The sequence below is a fragment of the Acomys minous genome, assembly GCF_964271855.1.
Source record: "Acomys minous genome assembly, chromosome: 12".
Lineage (NCBI taxonomy): Eukaryota > Metazoa > Chordata > Mammalia > Rodentia > Muridae > Acomys > Acomys minous.
The window spans coordinates 94,557,412-94,575,818 of record NC_140493.1 but is presented as its reverse complement, the minus strand read 5'-3'; the positions used below and the strand labels follow the sequence as shown (position 1 = coordinate 94,575,818).

The following is an 18,407-nucleotide window of genomic DNA, read 5'->3' as shown; positions in this document are numbered from 1 at the left end:
AGATCAGGCTGGCCTCGAACTCACAGCGATCTGCCTGCCTCTGCCTCCCGAGTGCTGGGGTTGAAGGAGTGTGCCGCCACACCCGGCCTACAACGATAGTTTTTAAAAACACTATCTCAGGTAGCTGGAGAGATGGCTCAGCTGTTAAGATCGTTGGTTGCTCTTCCAGAGAACCCGGGTACAAGTCTAAGCACCTACAGGGCCACTCACAAGGATCCAACGTCCTCTTCTGGGCTCTGCGGGCACTGCATCAGGTGGTATACAGATATTCAAACAAGTAGAAAAAAAATTGTTATCCCCTCAGGGAAAGGTGGGTAGGTGCTTCCTTATACCCTTTGCTTCTTTACTGGCCTGGATGCTTTCCTCACCGTTTCCTTTTCTTTTCTTTTTTTTCAAGGCAGGGTTTCTCTGTATAGCCCTGACTGTCCTGGACTCTCTTTGTAGACCAGGCTGGCCTCGAACTCACAGAGACCCGCCTGCCTCTGCCTCCCGAGTGCTGGGATTAAAGGCGTGCGCCACCATGCCCGGATCACAGTTGTCTTTTCTATGTCAGGCTTTGCTGGACTAAAAGTTCTCCCAAAAAGAGGTCTCTGTGTCTCTCTTGTTCCTTACCATAACCCAAGGCCTCACACACACAGCCAGAAATCAGCTCCAGGGTTCAGTATTTATTAACTTGTACAGAACCGGGGCCTGTGCCCAAAGATTACCACGACACAGCAGCCCTGGCCTGGTACTGAAGGAAAGGGATGGTATGTTGCTGTGAGGACGGCCACAGGAGGGGTATGAGGAAGCACTCAGAACCAGGGGTGACCCTTTTAGGACATCACTTTGATAAGGAAAAGCAAACAGGATCACTAGGAAGAATCCTGGGATGGGTGGAGTCTGGTGGCCGTGCTCTAGGCACTCTCGAAAGCCCGGCCCACTGCTTTGCTCCAGCTCCAAGTTCAACCATAGTTTGAGTCTCTACTATTTGGTCCCATTGTGATTGTAGTTTCTCTGAAACCAGACTTATTCTCTTCCCAGGTCCTCCAGCCAGTTCTCCATTTTCAAGATGTTTTCGGGGTCTCCCTCTCCTTCACGCCATACAACCCAGTCAGCTACACTCTCGAGTCCCGAGTGACGTATACACACACGTCTGGCCAGATGATGCCAACAGGTCTCGTTGTATGGCTCTAGCCCACAACCCCTCAGTACGTACTGGGACCAGTATGATCTAGCGAGGGCCCTGTTGCTGACTGCTCCATATCGCATGTCCCCACACGCTCCAGTTGTCACTCACCATGATTCACATTCTTTCTTTCTGAGACAGGATCCTTTTGGGGGGGGGAGGGATTGAGACAGGGTTTCTCTATATAATAGCCCTGGCTGTGCTAGAACTCTCTTTGTAGACCAGGCTGGCCTGGAACTCAGTGATCTACCTGCCTCTGCCTCCCAAGTGCTGGGATTAAAGGCGTGTGCCATCGCCCCCCCCACACCCCGCCACTGAGACAGGATCCTATTTTGTAGTGAGAAAGGAAGTCATTCTCACCAGGATGGCTTCCAACTCTGAGGTCAGCCTGTCTGTGTCTCCTGGTACTGGGACAAAAGGCACGGGCCACCACACCTGGTATATTCTTTTTGTTTTCTGTGCTGGTGTCCAATCTGATTCCTATTCTGAAATTTACCATTGGACTGCCCAGTTCCATCATGGCCTTTCCTGGTGATGCTCTTCCATCCTTTGATGTCTTCTCCTACCCCAAGGAGACTGTGGACTTCCTGAGGAAGCACAACTGTCCTGTTTCATTGTTGTCTCTCAGCATCAGGATTGTACTGTTAAGAATAGCATCTGGGGCAGGGCGTGGTGGCGCACGTCTTTAATCCCAGCACTCGGGAGGCAAAGGCGGGCGGATCGCTGTGAGTTCGAGGCCAGCCTGGTCTACAAAGTGAGTCCAGGACAGCCAAGGCGACATAGAGAAACCCTGTCTCGAGGGGGGAAAAAAAAGAATAACATTTGGGCTTGAGAGATGGCTCAAAGGTTAAGGACACTGACTGTTCTGCCGGAAGTCCTGAGTCCAATTCCCAGCAACCACATGGTGGCTCACAACCATCTATGTGATCTGATGCATTCTTCTGGCCTGCAAATGTCCATGCAGGCAGCACTGTATACATAATAATAAATAAATATCTTTTAATAAAAAAAAAGAATAACATTTAAGGGCTAGAGAGATGGCTCAGAGGTTAAGAGCACTGGCTGTTCTTCAAAAGGTCCCGAGTTCAACTCCCAGCAACCAACCACATGGTGGCTCACAACCATTTATAAAGAGATCTGGCACCCTCTTTTGGAGTGCAAGTGTACATGTAATGTAGGCAAAACACTGTAAACCTAAATAAATAAATCTTTTTTTGTTTTGTTTTGTTTTTGTTTTTCGAGACAGGGTTTCTCTGTGTTGCCTTGGCTGACTTGGATTCACTATGTAGACCAGGCTGACTTCTGCCTCCCATGTGCTGGGATTAAAGCTGTGCGCCACCACGCCCGGCAAATAAATAAATCTTGAAAAGAGAAATAACACCAAGTTTTGTGGCAAGTGCCTTTAATCCCAGCACTTGGGAGGCAGAGGCAGGCAGATCTCTGTGAGTTCAAGGCCAGCCTGGTCTACAGATGGGGGAAAAAAAAAAAAGAAATAACAGCTAGAGTTGGGCGTGGTGGCGGGCACCTTTAATCCTAGCACTTTGGAGGCAGAGGCAGGTGGATCACTGTGAGTTCGAGGCCAGCCTGGTCTACAAAGGGAGTCCAGGACAGCCAAGGCTACACAGAGAAACCCTGTTTCAAAAAACAAAAAAACAAAAGAAACAAAACCAAACAAATTTAGGCTCAGCAGATATGAGCACTGTCTGTTCCTGCAGAGGTTGAGTTGAAGTCCCAGCAATCAGCAACCACATGGTGGCTCCCAACCATCTATAATGAGATCTGATGCCCTCTTATGGTAGGCAGGTACGTGCAGATAGAGAACTCATACATAAAAATCTTATTTAAAAAAAGGGGGGGGGGGAGGGCAGGGGACGGGTGCTGGAGAAATGGCTCAGAGGTTAAGAGCACTGGTTGCTCTTCCAAAATTCCCGAGTTCAACTCCGAGCAACCACATGGTGGCTCACAACCATCTGGTGCCCTCTTCTGGTGTGTACATGCAAGCCGAATAAATCTTAAATTACAAAAAAAAAAAAAAAAAAAAAAAAATCAGACGTAAAGCATGGTGGCCAACAGTTTTAATCCCAGCACTCAGGAGGCAGAGGCAGGCAGTTCTCTGGGTTTGAGGCAGAGCAAGTCCCTCGTCTACAGAGCAAGTTCCAGGACAGCCAGAGAAACAAAACCAAAAAGATTTAGCAGACACCTAAGAGTCTCTCACTCACTGCCATGTTAGCTTCTATTTTGTTTGGGAGGTAGGGTCTCACTTTGTGGCCTTGGAACTATTTATGGAGATAAGGCTGGCCTCAACTCAAAGATCCTCCTGCTTCTGCCTCCTTAATCTTGTGATTAAAGGTGTGGCGCGGGGCATTACCCTATTTGTTAGCAATCCCCAGGGCATCCGTACTAACATTATGCCCTTTGGCAATGGGAGAAACTGAGATATAAGCAGCTCTCTTGCCTAGTCCACTGAGTTAAGCAAAGGTCACACTAACGTGTGATTTTTAACCGCTAACCGCTTCGGATTATCTACCAACCGATCTCCATAAATGTTTGCTGAAGACTGAAGAGCCAATGATGGCTTTCCAAGTACGTGATTTCGGGGTTTTAATTTTATCTGAAACTAGAGGGCTGTAACACAACAGTTCCAAGGTGGCAGACACGGCTACCTAAATGGGAGCGCAAATCTAAACGCCTTCAGTATCGGAGAAAAGGACTTTTCTTTCCTCCCGTAGCGAGAGGCGAGAATATGCGGATAAGGGCTCTCCCAGCGGAGCAGCATTTACTGTTGGCAGAGCGTGGCCGGTGCCAAGCAGGCTGTCTGAGAGGTGGAGGGTCCAGCGTGGGCTCCGGAAGCAGGAAAGGCGAGCAGGTGTGGGATCTAAATTAGGATTCGGGCGTGGAGCTCCCTCTGCTCAAAAGGGCGCAGCTCGCACTCGGCTGTGGACCTTCTCCCCTCAGCTCTTTTGGGTTCGGAGGCCAGGGGTGGCTAGGGACCCACTCCAAAGCCCGGAGAACGATCGCAGACCAGTCCCTTTCTAAGTGTTTTCCGTCCGAGCACCTAATTGCGACCCACTCCGAGCCCATCCTTGTCACACAAGTGACTGCATGCCTCGGGGTCAAAGTGGGGAGCGATCGGTCGGGTAGCAGAGCAGGGAGCCCCGCGGGAAGGGCGGGGGTGCCTGGGCCGGAAGGCGTCCCAGGCTCGGCTAGGAGCCGGCGCTCTCTTTCGACGCCACCCCGTTGCCTCCGCCCCCGAGCCGGCCGGGACAGCACCAAGTCCCCGCCCCCGGCGCACCGCGCACCTCACCTTGAACGCTGCCCCACCCACCTCTAGCCTATTGGGCCTCCTGGGCCAAGGAGACTCCGCGATTGGCTGAGCTCGTCCACGGAGGCCCCGCCCACCTCCCCGCCCCAGTTCCCGTCTGCCGGTACTTTGGACGGCGGCGTGGCGCCCCTCCTCCCCCTCCCGGTCCCCGCCCCCTGGAGCAAATGCTGCCGAGCGGCGGCCGCGGGGCAGACGCACGCGCTTGGGCCCTTCCAGCAGGCGTTAGCAGTCGCTGGGAGCGCGAAAGCGAAAGGAGGAAGAGGAAGGGAGGGCGAGGGCGGGGTGTTGAGGAGGGGCGGGAGGAGGAAGAGGAGGAGGTTGGAGCGCGCTCGCGCCTGGCCTCGCGCCCGCGCCGAGGGAGGGGGCACAGGGGCGCGCGCGCGCACGCTCGCGTCCTCGCTTGCTCCATCCATCCATCCTCCGGTCGCGGCACGCGCGCGCGCTCCGGGCTCGCGCCGCACCCCCCGCCCGGGAGAGGCGGGCTGGAGTGGGGGGCGGGGGGAGGGGCGCGCGGACGGCGCGCGGACTGCGCGCGGGCGGGGTGAGGTGAGGAGGAGGCGGCGACGGGACGAGAAGGGAGGGGAAGGGGCCATGGCCGCCCGGTGAGGCGGCGAGGCGGGGGGGCAGCCCAACCCCCCGGCCCCGGGCCCCGGGGAGAGGCGAGGACGGACCGACGGACATGGGGCTCCGAAGCAGCCGCCGCCGCCGCCGTCGCCGGAGGACGCGGCCCTAAGAGGCCGCCGGGCCCCGGCGCGGCCCCCCGGGCGGGGTGAGTACGGAACGGGGACGGGGGAGGGGCCTGCGGGGGGCGGGGGGCGGGGCTCAAGGCGGGGCTTGGGCCCCCTTCTCCCCCCCCCCCCCCAGGTCTGGGTCAGCGCCCCTTCCCCTCCCCCCGGGCCGACGCGGAAACGCCCGGCTTTCCCCGGCTTCCCGGCCGGGCCGGGGGCCCCCCGGTTTCCCCCTGGCTGGGTCCTTCTTGGGCGGGGCAGGGCCGGCCGGGGAGGGGGCGCGGGGCCTTTGTTAGGGAGCCAGGCCCCAGCCCCCGGGACAATAGAGACACCCTCCCGGACTCCTCTCCCCGGCCGGTCCGGGTTCTGGGCAGGCGGCGACAGAGAGGGGTCGGGACGCGTCCCACTCTGCTTACTCTCTGGGGGTCGGTCTGTCCCGGCCGGCTGCCGGCCTTGGGCGGCTCGGTTCTCCTCCCCCCAGTCGGTATGATGCAGCAGCAGTGCCGCAAGGACGGGAGAAGAGCCGCGGCACGGCCTGCTACCCTTCCCAGTGCCCCTGGCTCATTTGTCAGTCCCCACCCCACTCGAGGCCGGCAGCTCCTTAAACTCGTACCCACCGTTCAGTGGGGCCCCGAACTGTGGGCGCTGTTTCTGAATCCTACGGTGGGGATTTCTGGACTTTGGGGCTCTTGGAGAGACTTCCGGGCTGGTCCTGAGGGAGGGAGGGTGCGATCTAAAAGAACAGGTAAGGGGAGTGCCCACTCCTCGGGTGCGTACCGCGGGCCTCCCCTCTCTGCTCCTGTTCGCGGTGGCTGGAAATGCCCTTTGCCTGTAGGCTTCTGTGGGCTCTGTTCCTCTCATAGAGTGGCACGCTTATTTTAAGAGAAGACAGAGTGGGGGTGAAGGTTGTAGGGTCTTAGGGCCATTCCTACTCCTGGTAGCAGTACCCCCCCAAGTGGACATCCTGGCTGAAAGCAGAGGTGACTCTGAGAGCCCTTAGGGAAAGAAAGGGGGGAGGTTGTCTTGAGTCTGTGCAGTTCTTTGCCACACCCTGTGGGTTTGCTTTGAGGCCTTAGAGTTCCTTCTCCTCCCCCCTGCTGCATTGCACCATGGGTATCAAAGAGGGGTTTGAGTTTTGGGTACCTGGATGAGCTGCTGCCTCCTATAGATCCAGAGTCTGATTGGCAGTACAGTTCAGGGCCTGAGCTTAGGCCTGGGAAGGACTAGGCCACCTCTGGTATTCAGGCCCTGAAGGACCATCCAGTAGTGATCGGGGCCTTTGGGGAGGGAGACACTCTGATGCCAGGATTAAGCCCTGGGCTGGGAGGTGGCGAGGGGAGGTGGCAGTCTTTGGAGGTGTCTTGGACTCATCCCAACACCCCCACCTCCATGTGTGCAGCCCCGTCGCCGCCCGCTGTGCTATGAGCAGTCAGAGCGCCGTCTCCACAAGAGTTTACAAATGAAAATGGAGGAAATGTCTTTGTCTGGCCTGGATAACAGCAAACTAGAGGTGAGGGCTCCCCCACGTGTGCCTCTAGTTCTTTCTCATGATGTCTCTGCGTCGCTATATCTGGCATCTATGCCAAAGGAGGAATTTGGGTAGTCAGCCTTGTTCCTTAGAGGGAAAGGCCAGCTGCAAAGGCCCCAGGATCTGGGAGGAAGAAAGAACTCAAAGAATCAAGGTGGGGAAAGTGACAGAGAAAGCATCTTGTTTGTGGGGGCCGGGGGTGCTGCCCTTGTGACCGTGTTCTCTCCTGGGACCCAGGCCATCGCTCAGGAGATCTATGCCGACCTGGTGGAGGATTCTTGTTTGGGATTCTGCTTTGAGGTACACCGGGCTGTCAAGTGTGGCTACTTCTTCCTGGATGATACGGATCCTGACAGCATGAAGGATTTTGGTGAGCTTCAGGGTGGAAGGAGAATGGTTTGGCTCTGCCCAGGAAGAAGTGAGAGGGTTCTCTAGAAACCACCCTAGGTGGGGAGCCTGGAGCTCCTGTGAGCCCAGGCAAGGATGAGTTCAAAGAGGGCCTGGGACCAGAGGTGAGAAGAGGAGGTAAGGGCCCTCTCTGATCGCCACGCCTCTCCTGTCCCCAGAGATCGTGGACCAGCCTGGCTTGGACATCTTTGGACAGGTTTTCAACCAGTGGAAGAGCAAGGAGTGTGTCTGCCCTAATTGCAGCCGCAGTATTGCTGCCTCCCGCTTTGCCCCCCACCTGGAGAAGTGCCTGGGAATGGGTCGCAACAGCAGCCGAATCGCCAACCGTCGGTGAGAGCCCCTTGCTTCTAACACCAGTGATGCACATCTTGTGCGGTCTGTATGCAGCGTAGTCTTGTGGGGCACTGACTGGCAGGGTGCAGAGGGTGGACCATGCTTGGTCCTTCGCTGTAATGTAGTGTACCGATGTCCCTTGACCCTTTTTCTTTTCAACTCTGGGCAGGATTGCCAATAGCAACAATATGAACAAGTCTGAGAGTGACCAAGAAGACAACGATGACATCAATGACAATGACTGGTCCTATGGCTCAGAGAAGAAAGGTGTTTGGGGATATGGGGAAACCTGGGAGAAACTGGGAGGAAGTGGGAAAGTAGGGGTAGAGTATATGTTTGCCATAAACTGTCCTGATGACGGGGGAAGAATGTGGTTTTGAAAGCATGTAAATGCTCTTGAGAATGAGAACCTAGAAATAACTGTGTTCTTTGTTCCGTTGTTCCCCAGCCAAGAAGAGAAAATCAGACAAGGTGAGAGCCGGGGCGAGCATGGGGGAAGTTTGGGTGAAGGACAGATACCCTCCCTTTTGGGCAGGTCTCTTGACTCAAGTGTGAGGCCACTGGGGAGCCTCTCTGGGTTTGGTAATAAGGGTATCTGGTGGGCAAGAAAGCTCCAGAGGTTTTGCTGGTGGGAGGCAGGGATGGAGGGAGGGAATATAGGCAGAAAGGCCTCTTCCTGGGGAGGAATAGTACGAGTTTGAGGTCGTTTCTTTGTCAAATCTGTTTTCCTTCCCTGGGTTCTCGGCTCCCCCTTATCGTTGCCCTTTCCCCAAAGCTATGGTATCTCCCATTCCAGAACCCTAATTCCCCTCGAAGATCCAAGTCTTTAAAACACAAAAATGGTAAGTGGGGCTAGACCAACAGGGACACGCTGCTACCTGTACTATTACAGGACTTGTCGTGGGGGTAGGAGGGAGGCAAGAGGGCAGGAGTGGGAGGGAGGGCCTGTGATCCTTCTGTCACCCCCACTTCCTCTCTGGTTATTTTCAGGGTTCTCTGTCTGTACCTCTGCATCAAACACCCTTCCCCTTCTTTTTTCTTCTTCAGGGGAACTTAGCAACTCTGACCCTTTTAAGGTGAGTAGAAGGCACCCGCCCTTCGTACCCTGCATCCCACTGCTCTTGTGAGGTGGCTGGGATTTGAACAAGGCAGCTCAGGATGCTGGCCACTAGACGTGCTTGTAGAGCTGTGTAGGTGTTGGGTGTTCGTGTTCTGTGTGGGCCCCATCCTGTCCATCCACAGGTAGGTTGGAAGGACTTCTGGAAAACTGCATGGAGGCAGGCATGAGAGGGACTGGTTCCCATTCCCACCCTCTCCTGTCTGCCCCCCCTTTTTTTATTTCTCTGACCTGTACCTCTGGTTCCCTCACAGTATAGCAACTCAACTGGGATCAGCTATGAGACTCTGGGGCCTGACGAGCTGCGGAGCCTGCTCACTACGGTGTGTAGCTGGAGAGGGAGGGGCTCGGTGTGGGCTGCGCAGCAGGCAGTGTCCCTCAGGTGTCATAGCAGCAGCAGCCATAGTTTCTGAAAGCAGACTTCCTGGTCCACCTGCTCTGGGGCTGGTTTCTCCTCTGTGTAGAGGGAGCATCTGGTGTTCCGGGGAGGCCCCTTACCTACCCTCCTTTCAGCTGTGTTCCTCTTCCAGCAATGTGGAGTGATTTCTGAACATACCAAGAAGATGTGCACAAGGTGAGCACAGACACCGAGGAGGACCTGATTCTGGGCGTGGGCTGGGAGTACCCCTGGACGTGAGCAGTGGGCCCCCATCCTTACCTCCCTTCAGCTAATTGGCCTTATTCGGCGACCATCTGGGGCTTCACCACTGACTCTTTCCCTGCCCCTCCAGCTTCTGCTCCACCTGAGTCCCTGAAGTCCTTCCCTGCCTTGTCAGGGTCTGATCATTCTGTCCCCACCAGGTCACTACGCTGCCCGCAGCACACGGATGAACAGAGGCGAACCGTACGGATTTATTTCCTTGGGCCCTCAGCGTAAGTGAGCTTTTCAGAAGAGTGGTGGGGGTCAGGTCTGTGATCTCTTTCCCTAACATGCTGCTTTGACTCTTTCCAGCGTCCTTCCGGAGGTCGAGAGCTCCTTGGACAACGATGGCTTTGACATGACTGACAGCCAGGCCCTCATCAGCCGGCTTCAGTGGGACGGCTCTTCAGATCTCTCACCTTCTGATTCAGGCTCCTCCAAGACTAGTGAAAATCAGGGATGGGGTCTAGGTATACAATGGCAATTCATCTTCAAGGCTTTTGGCACTGCGTCACTCCCTCTCCCTCTATAACTCCACTTTCATCACTTATGCCTACTTTTTTGCAGGTACCAACAGCTCTGAGTCACGGAAAACCAAGAAAAAGAAATCCCATCTGAGCTTGGTAGGGACTGCTTCCGGCCTGGGCTCCAACAAGAAGAAGAAGCCAAAGCCACCGGCTCCCCCAACGCCCAGCATCTATGATGACATCAACTGACTTGGGTGCAAGGGATAGCCTTTGGCTGAGAGAGCCCTCTCTTCCCGACCCCCACCCAGGCAGCCTAGCCTGGCATATGGACAGCTGCTGGGGGTTTGAGCTTGGGAAGCTTGGTGGACCAGGCAGGCAGAAGATCCAGTTATATGCCCCTGGGGGGTGTCAGGGTCCTCTGCAACGAAGCGTGACTCCTCGGCGTACAGGACTCAGACCTGGACATATTATGCCTTGGACATAAGTTTGGTGGGGAGGCGGTTTTCCTATTTATTCTGTGAGTTACTGGATGTCCAGCTAGGCTGGGGGCCTGACCTGGGCACTGTGCCAGGCCACTGCCTGCTCCCCACCCCAGGAACTGGACTAAGCCCTGCCGAGGGGCATTGTGGCTACCCAGGTGGCTTTGGGTTGGAAGCTGAGCCCAGAGGGGGCCTCCCCTGGCTGCCCTCAGCAATGTGAATGGGTCCGGTGCTTGGAGCTGAGGGGCAGGGCCGGTATGTCCTGTCTGTGTGCAGAGTCCTATCAGATGTCCCCAGTCCCCGGGGTCAGCAGGCACAGTGCTGTCTGCTGAGGTGGGCGTCTAGAACTGCCTCACAGGGGCAGCCCTTTTCCCTCAGTCCCCATGGGCCTCCTTGGCAGCAGGAGCTGTCCTTTTGTTGTTGGGTGCCGGGAAAGGGCCTCCAGCCTCTACAGCTTCAAGGAATGGGAAGGGGAGGGTAGGCAGAGGGAGCCTGTATCAGAGTGGCCCCCTGCCCTCCCTGCCCCAGGGCTGTGAGGAGCGGCCCAGGTGAGAGGACGGTGCTGCTTTATTTGAAATGTTTCTTACCTCATTCCCTGCCCCAGGAAGGGGCCCAGCCTCACCCTCCTGGGGTGGCCCCGTGTTCTCCCTCCCAGTCCCCACCCCCGCCCTGCCCTGCCCTGCTGGGGCAGCCTGAGTTCCCAGCTGCTGCTTGCCACCCTTCACCTTGACCAGCTTCGGTTCCTCTCAGTGCTCCCACCTCTAAAGCCTGCCCTGTTCCCCCTTCCCTTGCCGCTTTTAAGTTATTTATTCTGTACTTGTGGTTTGGGGCTCTGAGGAAAAACCCTAATCTGTGCCTCTCTCTCCCTTTGCTAGGAGTAGGGTGGATGAGAAGGCAGTCCCTGCCCTGGGTTGTCAGCAGAGGTTGAGGGGTGCTGTTGCCCCTCTGTGGGACTGTTGTCAGGGCCCCCACCTTCCTGTCCTGTATCCCAAAAGGAGATACTGTCCCACCTCCAGGCAGGTACCATCATGCCTTGGAGCTCGACCTGGCTGTGGGCTGGAGTACAGCTGACTTACAAGGTTGGGGTTGACCCTGAGCCGAGTTTTCTGGCACTTGCTATACATGTCCCCTCTCTTCCCAGGAGGAGCCACTCCTATACTGGGTAGCTAGTACCCAGGACTGGCTCGACTGATTTGGGCTAGGGACCGTAGAGGGCTAAGGGAACAACAGCTAGGCTGCAGGACCTTGTTTGGAAGTCGGTCTGTCCCCGGGGTGGTTCAGAGTGTGGCTGATACCTGGTTACAAACTGATTTTTAGCCCAAGCATTGTGATTATCTTTTAAAAACTCAAACCAATTTTGGCAGGAGTTAGAATAAATCTGGAGCCTGGGCTCCTCTGTCCTTGGCCCTCCACAGCCTTCCTCCATGACAGGGAGAGAAGGTTCTTGCACCCCCCACCCCCACCCCCCAAGCACAGGCGTGGAAGCCTGCTGAAGGTCAGGGGAAGCAGGCCCAGGCCCCCTAGCCCTTCGGAGAAGTAGCTGCAGCTCAGGCCAACTCTGCTCTCCCGCCTCTCCTTTCCCTCTGGTTGGAGGGACTAGTTTGGAAACTGGTTTGTCCACAAAACCTCCCGCTGTTCCTTGGCTCACCCTCAGGGCAGAGCCCCCTGCCCAGGCTGGGTAAGAGATGGGCTTGGTCCTGCAGGGACCCTGAGGGAACAAACCCCTTCCTTCTGGGGAGTATGCCCTCCCTACTGTGTAGACCAGGGGCTAGGAACTCCCAACTCCCTCCCTCTAACAGCAGGCTGTGTGGGTTTCAATTCCCATCCCCCCACCCTGGCTAGGTGTCGTCCACCCTGTATCCTATCATGTGTCTGAGTGTGTGTGGGGGGTTCTGTACTAATTTCCATGGCCGGTGGCTTTTCCATGCATCACTCCCCCCCGCATGCCCAGGGGCCACCCGCCTGGCATTACCGCATGCTGGGGTCATTGGGGGAGGGGGGTGGGGCTCACGCTGTCCTGTGGTCTTGAGATTTTTATTTTTGCATATGTAATCCATCCTGTACAGGTAGCTAACTTTGTAAACGCTGTGTATTTCCCCTTTGCCCCCATGGCTGCTGGTGTAAATAAACTGCATCTCCCGTTGGTAAGCCTGGCCTACCCATCCTCATTACCATGCTGCTAAGGGCAGAGCGGTCACAAAGAGGCGCCACAGCCATAAAATGATATTTTATTCGCTCATACTGACCAGCCATCTATGGGCCTAGTGTAGGGCTATCTATACCAAGAGCCTGTCCTTGGAACTGAGCAGGACACTGGAGTAGGGCCAGTGTTCTTTCGCAGTCTTAGGCCTAGGTTAGCGGCAGCTGTGGTGGCTTGGTTTCTCAACGCTGGGGGCCCTAAACTCTTTAAAGGCCTATTTAGGAAAAAAAAAATGGGGGGCACACCGTGTGGTGGTGGCAATGCGCTCCTGTAATCCCGGCAGGGGCAGGCGGATCACTGTGAGTTCCAGGCCAGCCTGGTCTACAAATCGAGTCCAAAACTGCCAAGGCTACACAGAGAGACCCTGTCTTAAAAAACAAAACACAACAACAAAAAAGGCAAGCAAAGTGCTTTGAAAGAGAGCAAAATATCCTATTCTGCTACAAGGGGCACAGGAAGGAGGTGGTGGCAGCTGGGTACCATAGGGAAAGCTGGCAGTCTTCATCCCTGCCTATGAAGTTAGTTTCAAAAGATCCACTCATCTAAGGAGTGGAAGGTACTTGAGGCTCCCTACGGGGTGCACTAAGGCCATGCTGAGCTGCCCTGGCAGCAACCCCGGGGGGCTAGGGAGCAGACATGCAAGACACCGGGGGAGGGCTAGGGCCACAGCCAGGAGGGAAGACCTAGAGGCCAGGCTTCTCACTGAGCTTGGCCTTTGAACCTCGGGATTCTAAAAGAGGGAAGGTGATATCCTTGTTTCTACCTGAGTTGTGCTTGCAGAGATATCTGTACCCTGTGGACACAAAGGGAAGCCACACATCTGCTTCCTGAGTCTTATGGACAGGGTACCCCCCATATCCTTCCCATCCCTCCCAGGTCCTTGGGCCCAGCTCTGGCCAGGAAAGGGGGGCAGCTGTGAAGAAGGGAGACCATGCCTTTGTCTCCTGTTGTCCTTATCTTCCATACATCCCAAATACCAGGAAGCTGAAGAAGACGGTGACTCCCACCAAGGAGACCGTGGCAGGAGCTGTGAAGAACTGGCGGTAATTGATGCGGAAGTACCAGACCACACCCAAAAGCACCACAAACACAGGCACCATGAGGCTGCCCACGTTGACACCAAGGCTGGATGGTTCAGTGCTTGAGGGGGTCAAGGAGGCTGAGGGGCCAGAAACAGGTGCTCCTGGGGGTGAGCGGTGGCAGTGAATCACACAGTTGTTGGTGATGTTCAGCGAACTCAACGTGCGTGCTGGGTCCTGCAGCAGCCGACCCTGGTAGATGAGCTTCATCTGGCTCTCTTGTCCAGGGAAGTATTTGCTACAAGGGTGAGAGAAAAGACTGGATAAAGACTAAGGATATATGTACATGCCTGGACCAACAAAGCGCGGCATGGGAGAACATGCTGCACTGCCTGTGGACGTCTGGCATCTCCCCTTAGCAGAGGCCAGCCTCCAAACTTCCTCTGTTAGGCTAGACGGTGGTGGCCCACGCTCAGGAGGCAGAGGCAGGCAGATCGCTGTGAGTTCGAGGTCAGCCTGGTCTACAAAACAAGTCCAGGACAGCCAGGGCTATTACACAGAGAAACCCTGTCTCGAAAAAATAAAACTGACAAAACAATAACAACAAAAACTCCTGTTGCTTAGACAGCTACACCAACTTCTTCAGGGAAACCAATGCCCGAGGCACAAGTCATGAGCAACTGTCCTCTTCCCAGCCTACCACTCACCTTTTTAGAGTACCCACAGTGTCCTCTGGCCTGGCTACAGCTAGCTCCTCGGTGTCATTGAGGAACTTGAGGCGAACATTGATGAGGCTAGGGCTGGGAGAGAGGCAGGTGCCATCCTCTAATGCCAGGCCAGCATCTGGGCGGCTGCTTTCCAGGCCGGCTTGTCTTTTCGGCAGGCCCTGGATGTCCAGGAGATGCTCAAGACTGGGCTCCACATCTCCCCTGGCTCCAGGTTCCCCAGTGGCATCTCCCCCACTATCACCGGTCTCTTCAGCCTTCTCATCATTATGCTCGGACGGACGGGGGAGTTCAGTTGGCTCTGGAGTGCCTTGGCTTACCAACTGGTCCACGTGCCCCAGGTGGAGAACAGATGTGTCGCCTGCTGACACGATGGTGCCCAGCAGTTGGTTGTTACTGCTGTCTGCTACATAGGTAGAGAGCCAGGCTAGGACCAAGGCTAGAATCAGCACCACCACACCTGCCACCACCATCACCTCATTACCCACACCCTCAATGAGGGTGACGTCAGAGAGCTCCATGGCCTGGCTGCTGACCGGGTCCACACTGCAGGAACAAAAGGGGACAACATTAGCCGGGCCTGAGGGGTTATGACCAAGTTTCTAGTTTGTTTAATTTTTAAGTCAGGCTAGGTAAAAAAAAAAAGATGGAAGTTTAATGTTGTGTAGAAAAGACAATCAGCCTCCCTAACTGTAGACCTTCAAATCTCAAGCCAAGGACTTACCCTTGGCCTCTACCGTGAAACTCTAGCTTTTAGATTCTATGCCCATAAGGAGCACAGGTCACTTGGAAAAGTCTCATAAGCTGCTTTTTTTTTTTTTTTTTTTTTTGGATTTCAAGACAGGTTTCTCTGTCTGCCCTGGAACTCTGTAGACCAGGCTGGTCTCAAACTTACAGAGATCTGCTGGCTACTGCCTCCCAAGTGATGGGATTAAAAGCGTATGCCACCACATCCTGCTGCTTTTTTTGGGGGGAGGCCTGGGGGGGAGAGGATAATGAAGAAAAAAACATTTGCTTCTTCTTTTCATAGGGTTCCCCTCCCCCTTTGGTTTTTCGAGACAAGGTCTTTCTTCCTGTGTAGCCCTGGCTATCCTGGACTCACTTTGTAGACCAGGCTGGCCTCAAACTCACAGCGATCCGCCTGCCTCTGCCTCCCGAGTGCTGGGATTAAAGGCGTGCGCCACCACCTGGCTTACATTTGCTTCTTTAAACCTGGAGTTTCTCTAGGATTTCTAACATGTGACCAAGCACATACATGCCCTCCTGCCTCCCACCCCCAGCAGGAGCAATGGTAGTTTCAGAGAACAAAAAGATTCCTTCAGCCAGGCAGTGGTAGCACATGACTTTAATCTCAGCACTGGGGACGTGGAGACAGGTGGATCTCTATGAACGAGAGGCCAGCCTGGTCCACATAGTGAGTTCCAGGACAGCCAGGGCTACACAGAGAAACCCTGTCTTGAAGAAGCATATGAAGCCCGGCATGGTGGCACACTCATTTAATCCCAGCACTCAGGGAGGCAGAGGCAGGTGGATCACTGTGAGTTCAAGGCCAGCCTCATCTACAAAGTGAGTCCAGGACAGCTAAGGCTACACAAACCCTGTTTTGAAAAAAAAAAAAAAAAAAGCTAAGAAAAAAAGAAAAAGAAAAGAAAAAAAGAATTAAAAGAAAAAAAAGACTCCTTCATAAGCACAGGCCCATTCATGCCCAGATGTCAAGAGCCCAAATAAATATATATATATATATATTGATCTATCAATGGAATGAGATCACTTCACATGGACAAATGTATTGGGGCTATCAGCAGACATGTTTGTCTATGAAACTATTCTGGCAAGTTCTGGGGAGCCACATGGGGCAGACGCTAGAAACATTACCCCTTTGGTCTCCATTGGCTTGACGCACACCTAACTACAAAACCAACGTTCTAGCATATCCAGCGTATGTCCCAGCACGTTCGGTTATCCCAGGACTTGGGAGATAAAGGCAGTAGGAACAGGGGTTCAGAACAAGCCTCCACTACAGTGCAAGTTCAAGGCCAGCTTTGGCTACATAAGACAGCTTCAGGAAAGCCATTGCCCAAGGAGAAATTATTTCGAGAAATTCCCCAACAGTTCCCACGATCGCTTATGTCAGTCTCTCCTGTGCTGGGAAGGCTTCTCCCTCTTTACGGCAGTTCCTCCGAAACCCACAGAGGTTCTCTGCATATTCCTTGGAGTACCTTCTCTTTTCCTTGGGGAATCTACTTGCACAGCTGTCCCAGGGCAAATCTATCTGGTGATTAGCATTATCACACAAGTCTCGCAGCACCCATAAGACGCCATTATACTTGTGACCTGTCCATCTTTTCATTGACTCCTGGAAGATAAGAATCAAAGGTAGCTCGCTCCCTTTGTACAAAGCTTAGTGCAATGCCACACACACTAGCTGCTCCAAAGATACTTGCGGGACACCCCGACATTCGAAGGGCTCCCACAGTCTTCTTAACAGACTGGCCCTGGAGTCAGGGAAATTAAGGATGGCAGTGTAACCCCTCTTCTAGCTAACGTTAACTTCCACCAACTTCCTCAAAGCCTCGGCTCTCTCATCAGTAAAATGGGGTTTTAAACGGTTACCTACCTCATAAGGTTGTTCTGAAGATGACGTGAAATCATCGAAGGAAAATAATTAACACTGTTCCATAAACAAATGATAGCAATTACGTCTCACTCCCACACTAGCCCCTGATGGTAAAGGTTAATGTCAGGAGCCGTGATTTACACAAAAGAAAACTGTGGCAGAGACAGATGGAAACGGAGGACACAGGGAACTGCCGTGGGCAAGGGCCAGAGAGGACCCCGTCTCTGCCTGCTCCAAGGCCTGTGGGCGACCCTGACCGTGCGGCGGGGAGTCGTCCCCGACCCTGCTTTTTCTGAAGCGATGGCTCTGCGTCTGAGAGGTCCTATTCCCGTGGCAGTAGAGTCCATGTGCCCCCCGAACCGAAGGGCTTCTGGGTTTCGGTCGCAGTGCCCAAGCCGGGCTCTCCCGGCCGGTGATGATTAGGGTCAGGTGAGGGGGGTCACAAACCATCCACACCCCTCAAACTTCGGGGCGGGGCAGAAGAGCTGAGGGCGGGGCTTGAGGACGCGGAGAGTCATGGGAAGTTAAAGGGGGTTTAGATTGGGAGTGTGCCTGGATGGGGAAGGAGAGCCTCACCTGACAAAGCCAGGATAAATGTTTTGACTTCGCCAGGACAGTCTTTGTACTCGTCTTTCCGTAGGGGTCGGGGGAGGGGCTGGCAACTCAGGAGTCTGTCCAGGGTCCGATCTCTTCCGGCTTTTCTCGGAAGCTGTTAGCATCCGGAACCGGAAGTCCCGCCCACCCCGCCTTGCACTGATGACGCAAAGCTACGTAAGGCGGACTGACGTAAACGTAATCTTTAAATAAAAGGGCCCGGTTGCGCCGAGGCTGGAGGGGCGGAGACATTGTTGGCGGGATTTCGGACCTCCGGCGGCAAGGCCACGCCCAGTGGGCGTGACCTCAGGCCGTCCAGAGGTCAGAGGCGGGGCCAAAAGAAGAGAAGCGGCTTGGGGTGGTGCTTGTGGAAGGGGCGTGGTTTCGCGCTTTAGACGCTTGCCCTGGCAAGCTCTGCAGGTCCGCCAGCCGCGTGCTTGGGTTTTTTGGTTGTTGGTTTTTTGTTTTTTTTTCCGGCTTCTCTCCCGAGCTCCGGATCTAATGGGATATATTACTGCTCCGCCAATGCCCACCGGGCTCCGATGTTGGGATCTGTAAGGCCTGGTATTTCTGACTTCTAAGAAAGTTGTTACTCGAGGAAACAAGCAAGAAGACAATTTACAGAACTGGAAGATTCCTGCTCAGTATAGCTCTGATAAATAAAGCGAGAAGGCATTTTAGAGAGACACAGATACAATGCCCTCCTAAAATTTAATTTTTTTGCATTTATTTATTTATTTATTGTGTTTGTGTGTGTGTGCCGTGTGTGGGTGCTTGCAGAGGCCAGAAGAGGGCGTTGGATCCCTAGGAGCTGGTCTGGAAAGAGCAGCAAGGGCTCTTAAAGGTTGAACCATCTCTCCAAATCTATCACCCTGGCTCAGTTTTTCCTATTTTTGTCTGTTAATTCCCTATGTAGTAGAGCAGCGACTCTCAACGACCCCCTTTCACAGAGTATTTGCATTACTATTCATAACAGTAGCAAAATTAGTTATAAAGTAGCAACAAAAAGATTTTTAAAAAAGATTTATTTATTGTGTATACAGTGTTCTGTCTCCATGTACA

General features: G+C 54.3%; 2 protein-coding genes across 10 annotated transcripts; one reads left to right on the top strand and one right to left on the bottom strand.

Moving 5' to 3' along the window:
• Positions 1-3,588: 3,588 nt before the first annotated feature.
• On the top strand, positions 3,589-12,338 carry ATXN7L3 (ataxin 7 like 3). Of its 7 annotated transcripts, XM_084748086.1 has the most exons (14): positions 3,589-3,751; positions 3,898-4,034; positions 6,618-6,728; positions 6,984-7,116; positions 7,313-7,484; positions 7,657-7,754; positions 7,936-7,958; positions 8,263-8,329; positions 8,478-8,563; positions 8,859-8,927; positions 9,135-9,178; positions 9,406-9,477; positions 9,557-9,714; positions 9,812-12,338. In XM_084748086.1, the coding sequence occupies exons 2-14, from the start codon at positions 3,912-3,914 to the stop codon at positions 9,958-9,960; spliced, it is 1,305 nt and encodes a 434-aa protein (XP_084604212.1). In that variant the 5' UTR covers positions 3,589-3,751; positions 3,898-3,911; the 3' UTR covers positions 9,961-12,338. The 7 variants fall into 7 exon arrangements, with proteins under 7 accessions (XP_084604212.1, XP_084604215.1, XP_084604217.1 ...); XM_084748089.1 differs by lacking the exons at positions 3,589-3,751; positions 3,898-4,034 and adding an exon at positions 4,654-5,259; XM_084748091.1 differs by lacking the exons at positions 3,589-3,751; positions 3,898-4,034 and adding an exon at positions 5,842-5,963.
• A 64-nt stretch (positions 12,339-12,402) lies between these two features.
• TMUB2 (transmembrane and ubiquitin like domain containing 2) lies at positions 12,403-17,489 on the bottom strand. Of its 3 annotated transcripts, XM_084748108.1 has the most exons (4): positions 17,328-17,459; positions 16,752-16,765; positions 14,117-14,680; positions 12,403-13,707 (listed from the first exon to the last, which is right to left on the bottom strand). In XM_084748108.1, the coding sequence occupies exons 2-4, from the start codon at positions 16,754-16,756 to the stop codon at positions 13,344-13,346; spliced, it is 933 nt and encodes a 310-aa protein (XP_084604234.1). In that variant the 5' UTR covers positions 16,757-16,765; positions 17,328-17,459; the 3' UTR covers positions 12,403-13,343. The 3 variants fall into 3 exon arrangements, with proteins under 3 accessions (XP_084604234.1, XP_084604232.1, XP_084604233.1); XM_084748106.1 differs by lacking the exon at positions 16,752-16,765 and having other exon boundaries at positions 17,328-17,489; XM_084748107.1 differs by having other exon boundaries at positions 16,752-17,467.
• Between the last annotated feature and the right edge of the window lie 918 nt (positions 17,490-18,407).

What these genes read in the sequence shown, in the direction of transcription:
- ATXN7L3 (XM_084748086.1), top strand. Translation starts at nt 3,912, where the DNA reads ATGCGGATAAGGGCTCTCCCAGCGGAGCAGCATTTACTGTTGGCAGAG. An exon ending in TGGATAACAGCAAACTAGAG is followed by an intron (nt 6,729 to 6,983) that starts GTGAGGGCTCCC and finishes CCTGGGACCCAG; the next exon opens with GCCATCGCTCAGGAGATCTA. An exon ending in TATTTCCTTGGGCCCTCAGC is followed by an intron (nt 9,478 to 9,556) that starts GTAAGTGAGCTT and finishes GACTCTTTCCAG; the next exon opens with CGTCCTTCCGGAGGTCGAGA.
- TMUB2 (XM_084748106.1), bottom strand. Translation starts at nt 17,470, where the DNA reads ATGCTAACAGCTTCCGAGAAAAGCCGGAAGAGATCGGACCCTGGACAG. An exon ending in ATTTATCCTGGCTTTGTCAG is followed by an intron (nt 14,681 to 17,327) that starts GTGAGGCTCTCC and finishes TTGTTCCTGCAG; the next exon opens with TGTGGACCCGGTCAGCAGCC. An exon ending in ACTGTGGGTACTCTAAAAAG is followed by an intron (nt 13,708 to 14,116) that starts GTGAGTGGTAGG and finishes TCACCCTTGTAG; the next exon opens with CAAATACTTCCCTGGACAAG.